The sequence below is a fragment of the Poecilia reticulata genome, unplaced genomic scaffold (genome assembly GCF_000633615.1).
Source record: "Poecilia reticulata strain Guanapo unplaced genomic scaffold, Guppy_female_1.0+MT scaffold_293, whole genome shotgun sequence".
NCBI lineage: Eukaryota > Metazoa > Chordata > Actinopteri > Cyprinodontiformes > Poeciliidae > Poecilia > Poecilia reticulata.
In genome coordinates this window covers 69566-75694 of record NW_007615070.1, presented here as the reverse complement: position 1 = coordinate 75694, position 6129 = coordinate 69566, and the positions used below count along the sequence as shown (strand labels likewise).

Genomic DNA, 6129 nt, shown 5'->3' with positions numbered 1-6129 from the left:
AGCAGGTCGTCCTCTGATTGGCTGAGAGCAGCAGGTCGTCCTCTGATTGGCTGAGAGCAGCAGGTCGTCCTCTGATTGGCTGAGAGCAGCAGGTCCTCCTCTGATTTGCTGAGAGCAGCAGGTCGTCCTCTGATTGGCTGAGAGCAGCAGGTCCTCCTCTGATTTGCTGAGAGCAGCAGGTCGTCCTCTGATTTGCTGAGAGCAGCAGGTCCTCTGATTGGCTGAGAGCAGCAGGTCCTCTGATTGGCTGAGAGCAGCAGGTCATCCTCTGATTGGCTGAGAGCAGCAGGACCTTTGCTGTGGCTCCTTACAGCTGCTGTAGTTTCTGAACGTTCAATAAACGACAAACTTGGACTAATTACCTCGTTCATCTGTGAGTTTACGTCATTTACAACAAACATCAAACACGGTAAATATGTTTAATTAAGTATTTAACAAACAAATGGCTTCTACCGCGATAATTATGTGAAATTAAATTAATTAATGCTAGGCTACTGATTATCCCTCTGTCTGGACACAGGATCAAAAGAACCAGTTTAAAAGCTAAAATGAATGGTTTTATGGCACATGTCACAAAGATCTGCAGCGATTCTACTTGGCGGTCAGTCTCCTCAGTCAAAGATGAAATCAGATGAGACTCCAGCTGTGAGAGAGATCTCTCAGGACGAGCCAAAGAAACACCGTCCCTTCTGTCATACGGAGCTTCATTATTGGAACCAGTGCAGCAACTTCAAAATCCTGTCAGTAGAGCAGAGGACAGAGTGGATTAAAGCAAACAGTCGATGCTGGCGCTGCGGTCGGGAACGTCAGGCTGCCAGGTGTAATCTCAAAGCCAAGGGCAAACAGTGTGAGACGAAGCATCTGGATATCCTGCACGAGTAGGGTTGACACCCGTCCCTTAAAATGTGGAACCGTCCCGTATTTGGCTGTTAAATGTGGTGTCCCATGTTGAACCGTTACGGGATGCGATTTGATCCATACAGGTCCCTGAGTACTTTATATAGTAGTTTTATTGATGATACTCTGATGTCCCATTCTCCTGAAGGCAGCACAGAGCTGCACCACCAGGAACAGAAACACTGAAGAGAAGAAGAGCTATAATTAATGTAGTTACAGTTCTATCCATGTTTTAATGCTGCAGCTCAGTCGTTTGCAAATAGTTCAAAGTTTAAACTGGCATGTTGAACATCTTATATCTGGTCATTTTGTGGAATATTTAACAACTAGAAAATGGCAAAAATAAGAATATATTTTCCACTCTGATTGGATGCTGTTAGGCCTACCTTTGCATTTTTCTTAGACGCCGGTGAAAATAATTTCTATTCCCATGACTTTTTTGTTCTCTGGGAAATTATCTTGATGATAAATACAGAAACAAGCATAAAAATCAAAACATCTACAATAGTGATAGTTATATTAATGATAAAATAATGGTCAGTGCATATTAAATGTTTTTTCAGTGATTCTTCAGAAGAGGGACAAAACAGGTTCTATGGATAAAGCACAAAATAAAATATACACAAAATATAATTTTTTCAAAGATCTGACTAAACTTGGGCAATGTGAGCTCAACAATGTATGTTTTCCTGGTGTTTGCTGAATATTTTTCATTTTAAACATTGTAGTCAGTGGCTGGTGTCTGTAAAATTTCTTGTCCTGGAGCAGAACTCAACACATTATAATAGTTTTAAACAATTAAAGAAATACATCTAACGTTGCATTTTGAATCTGTTTTGTAGATTTCCCTGTGTTCACTTAATCGGTTTTGCAAAAACAGCATTCATACGAGTACATTAGAGATAATAAATGCAGTTACAGGTTTTTGAAGCAGTATTCAATAAATTGCATGCACCCAGGAAGAACAAAAAGCAAAGTTCTCTTACAAATCTTTGATTAATGTATGGTAGTCAAAATTAGGACAAATTATTAGAAATTTCCAATTCCTCCTAAATATAAAAAATTACTTTTTAAAATAATAAATACCTTATAGCCTTCAAATGAGAGATTTAATCTTAATGTTGAGAAATGTATTTTTTTATACAACTCAATTGCAAACAACTAAAAACTTGTTTTACGAATGTAAAGAAGGATCAGACTTATGGGATCAACTTTGTAACTTTGTCTTCTAAAACATTAAATGTGGATCTTTTTTCCTTACAATACATTCATTTTGGCTTATGCATAAAAAAAATTGAATTTTTAGTCAATGTCCTGATTATTTAAACCAAATATTCTATCCATAGGCTGCACAGTGGCGCAGTTGGTAGAGCTGTTGCCTTGCAGCAAGAAGGTTCTGGGTTCGATTCCCGGCCTGGGGTCTTTCTGCATGGAGTCTCCATGTTCTCCCTGTGCATGGTGGGTTTTCTCCGGGTACTCCGGTTTCCTCCCACAGTCCAAAAACATGACTGTCAGGTTAATTGGCCTCTCCAAATTGCCCCTAGGTGTGAGTGTGTGTGTGCATGGTTGTGTGTCTCTGTGTGTCTCTGTGTTGCCCTGCGACAGACTGGCGACCTGTCCAGGGTGACCCCGCCTCTTGCCCGAAACGTTGGCTGGAGATGGGCACCAGCACCCCTCCCAACCCCACTGAGGGAAAAAGGGTGCAAGAAAATGGATGGATGGATTCTATCCATAAATGTTGATATACAAAATGCTCCCTCTCATTCACTGCTCTAAGTAAACTCTTATTAAAAGATTTCTGAAAAAAATTTAGAATTTAAACGCAGTAAAATTGTATGAGTTAATGGAAGATTTTTAAATATTAGCCCAATAACATGTTTCTTATTAATTTAACTTTTTTATTTTAATATTTAATTACTTTTGCCCTTTTTGTTGTCTAGATTGTCGTCTGGAGGCGCTCTTGGGGTCTGATGAGCAGGAGCTGGTGGAGTTGCTGGCTGGTCCTCTTCATCCGCCGACACCTCATCAAGTTTTTGTTGGGACTCTTGGGCGTACTTGAAGGAGGCCTTCTTCATCCTCCGCAGCATAACATCGTGCATAATCCCAACATACGCTGACCTAATTAGCAGTGAGGGGCTGGCAAGCAGCCAGTGTTGCACAGGAAGGTGATATTAATATATTAGCCCATTCACTCATAGTTGCCTTTACCTTCAATGTGACGCGGTCTTCCAGGCGTTGGGCCCACTCCGCTGGGATCTGGTACTCCTTCTGGCCGACTTCTGGAACGTAGGTACGTCGTCCATCTTTGGCGTGGACAGGTCCCCAGGTTATGTTGCGCGCCATCCTCTCTGAAGCCCTCTCGATGTTGAAGATCTCGGTTCCTTTCTTCTGCCCCCGACGCTGTCCCATCCGCAGCGACTTGTATTCCCCAACAGGTTGCACAGGGCCGGAAAAGGCCCCGTCCTCTTCATCCTCCGGGTCGCTGATGTCCTCATACTGCGGCTGTCGGAGAGGCTCCCCCTCCAGGGGGTTCAGCGGTGGAATCCTAACTGGCTTCATCGCTGCTGTTCCTTCTCCGGGCGATGTTTTAATCCTTATTTCCTCAGGACCTGGTTCCTCTTGCTCGTCATCATATGGCTCGCACACAACCCGTTTGATATATCCTTCTGTCCCTGGCCCCGATCCAAGTTGGGGTTCTTTCAGTTTTATCCTGGTCAGGGGAAGAATCGACGGCTCAGCTTCTCCAGCCGTCGGGGAATGCTTCTCAATCTCTGGTTTTGGGCGGCCATCGCGTAGATTCTCCTCCAGTACGGCCGCCATCCGGACTACTCCGTCTCTCTGAATGTGGTGCTTTTTGGGGTCAATCACTACTACTAGCTCCTGGAACCCAAAACCGTAGTTCTTAGCCAGGTCCACTACTCCTCCCTCAGCCATGGCTTGGGCTGTTTCCCACGGCAAATCTGCAGATCTCAGTCCTTGCACACTCACCATCACTCGCCTCATCTCTTGGCTGTTAGCCGCCATGAGCCCTCTTTTTAATCCACTCCACATCTCTCGCCGATAAGCTTCCAACGTGTGAATCCTCCTGTCGTAGGGGACGATCGGGACGAGGATCACCACGCAGTAGGGCAGATTGCGACCATTTAGCATCACAATCTCTCCTTCGCTCCCTTCACCGTTGGCATTTTGTATTACATGTTCGTCCAGATGGTAACCTGGCCCTGCTCTGGTCCTCAGCTGCTCTCTGAACCAGCGGTTATGGATCCTGTATTGATGGTTGGTGAAAACTACGAGGCCATCTCCCTCGAGGTCCCAAGGTTCCCCCACCACTTGGTAGACACTGGGTGCCGCCAGCATTCCAATGTGGGAGGTCTCCTGAGGCAGCGGGGCCAGCTCCAGGGCCATCTGCCGGAGGCCGGATTTTTGAGTCAATTTTCTGGGCCGTTGATCCTCCTCCTGTGCTCCTTCCATGTTCTCGCTGCCCTTATCGTTACTGTTCCACTCTGCACTCTCCTCAGGTGCCAACATCTTCCTCTCGGTACTGCAGGCTCCTGGTTGAAAGGCCAGTGCCCTCGATCTTGGTGGGGAGAACTCTGTTGCTGCTTCTTTCAGGGGTGTCTCTGGCAGGGGATGGTCCTCCTCCCCCCTTTTCTCTTGATCCTCTGAGCGCGAGTAGGTTGAGGACCCTTGAGGCACTGATGCCCCTGGTGGTAATTCCTCCCTATCGGAGTCCGAAGACAGAACCATCGTGTACCTGGTCGGTGGACCCCCTTGCATCCCTGGAGATCCGGTCCTGCTAGGGAGCCGTGAAGGGGCCTCGGCTACGCTGTCCGTGGCCGGTCCTCTGGCTTCTTCTTCCTTCCTAGCTTCCCTGTAGACTCTCAGTCTCTTCACAACATCTGCACATTCCTGGTAGTTGTAAGTCCCCCTGACTTGCGGGTCCACTAGGATTCCTGTGGCCCACCCAGGGACACCATCTTGTTATTACACAGTAATCAGCCACGCCCATAACACCTCCCAACTCTAACGGACAACACCTAGTGCAGATATAGCCTAAAAATCTCACTACCTCTCTTCTCTCTGCTTAACTGTTCTTTCACCCCTCCAGCCTATATTTGTAACACAGCATCAGACACTTTTTATCTCTGGTCTTTTCATTTCTACCCTCCAACCTGTAACCTTTAAAGAAAGGGTTAAATGTATTTTACTCATCTTTAAAACATAATAAATTCATATTGCATTTAAAAACAAAGATTACATGAGTTTCAGTCATCATTAAATCATAATACAAGATTACTAGTAGCTCCAGGCTTTTGTGACCCGTTTTCTGTGTGTCCTGGAAAGATCTCAACCAGGTCCAGCCAGGTTTCACGACAAGATTTATTAATTATTATTTAATATTTTAGTCTTTTCTTGAGCCTTTATAACAAGATTGATTTGTAAACAGTAGGAGCAGTGATTTTTTGGTTTTTTTAATGTTTGTTTTTGACATGTTGTGACTTTGTCATTTTCATTCAGTCAATAAAAAAAGCGTAGATTTACCTAACCACTCTCATGCTCCACCCAAATCACGGTACTGTCTGTTACTCCCCAGTAGTAAGTCCCGCCTACATCTCCCAACTCCTCGGACTCACTACTGCCCAGTTCTCTGTCCAACAGGTCAGGAAAATCCCCAAAACTTGGGTCTTACCCTAGAGGTAGTTTATGGAGGATTATCTAGTTAAACTGGGGTCGGAAAGGACTCGTCTAGCTCTGACTACCTTCGATCCAGAAGTTATGACCCTTTACAGTTGAGGAACAATCAGCTGAGTAGCTCTCACAGCTGCATAACCCCTACAACCACTCCTGTTAACGGTAGCTCCTCTCCTGTTAACGGTAGCTCCTCTCCTGTTAACGGTAGCTCCTCTCCTGTTAACGGTAGCTCCTCTCCTAACGGTAGCTCCTCTCCTGTTAACGGTAGCTCCTCTCCTAACGGTAGCTCCTCTCCTGTTAACGGTAGCTCCTCTCCTGTTAACGGTAGCTCCTCTCCTAAAATAACGCCACTTGTTAACGGCTAGATTAAGTTCAGTGACTTAGATTTAAGTCCCAGGGTCATTATTTTAACACTCACCAGAGGAAAACACAAAGCCACCCTGTCACTAGAATCATTTATGTTAACTTTACCATCTTTAGGAGAACCAACAATAATTAAGACTGACACAATTAAACTCACTGTTCACAATTCTCATTGAT

At 45.0% G+C, this 6129-nt stretch overlaps 1 protein-coding gene across 1 annotated transcript; it reads right to left on the bottom strand.

The window, feature by feature from the left end:
• Nucleotides 1-502: 502 nt before the first annotated feature.
• On the bottom strand, nt 503-5144 carry LOC108166006 (uncharacterized). The gene is made up of 2 exons (XM_017303479.1): nt 3106-5144; nt 503-738 (listed from the first exon to the last, which is right to left on the bottom strand). Exons 1-2 carry the CDS (start codon nt 4672-4674, stop codon nt 628-630), a joined length of 1680 nt encoding a protein of 559 aa, XP_017158968.1. The 5' UTR covers nt 4675-5144; the 3' UTR covers nt 503-627.
• Nucleotides 5145-6129: the final 985 nt, after the last annotated feature.

Coding starts and splice junctions, on each gene's coding strand:
- LOC108166006 (XM_017303479.1), bottom strand. CDS start 4,674: ATGCAAGGGGGTCCACCGACCAGGTACACGATGGTTCTGTCTTCGGAC. Junction 739..3,105: donor AAGACCGCGTCACATTGAAG/GTAAAGGCAACT, acceptor CTCTACTGACAG/GATTTTGAAGTTGCTGCACT.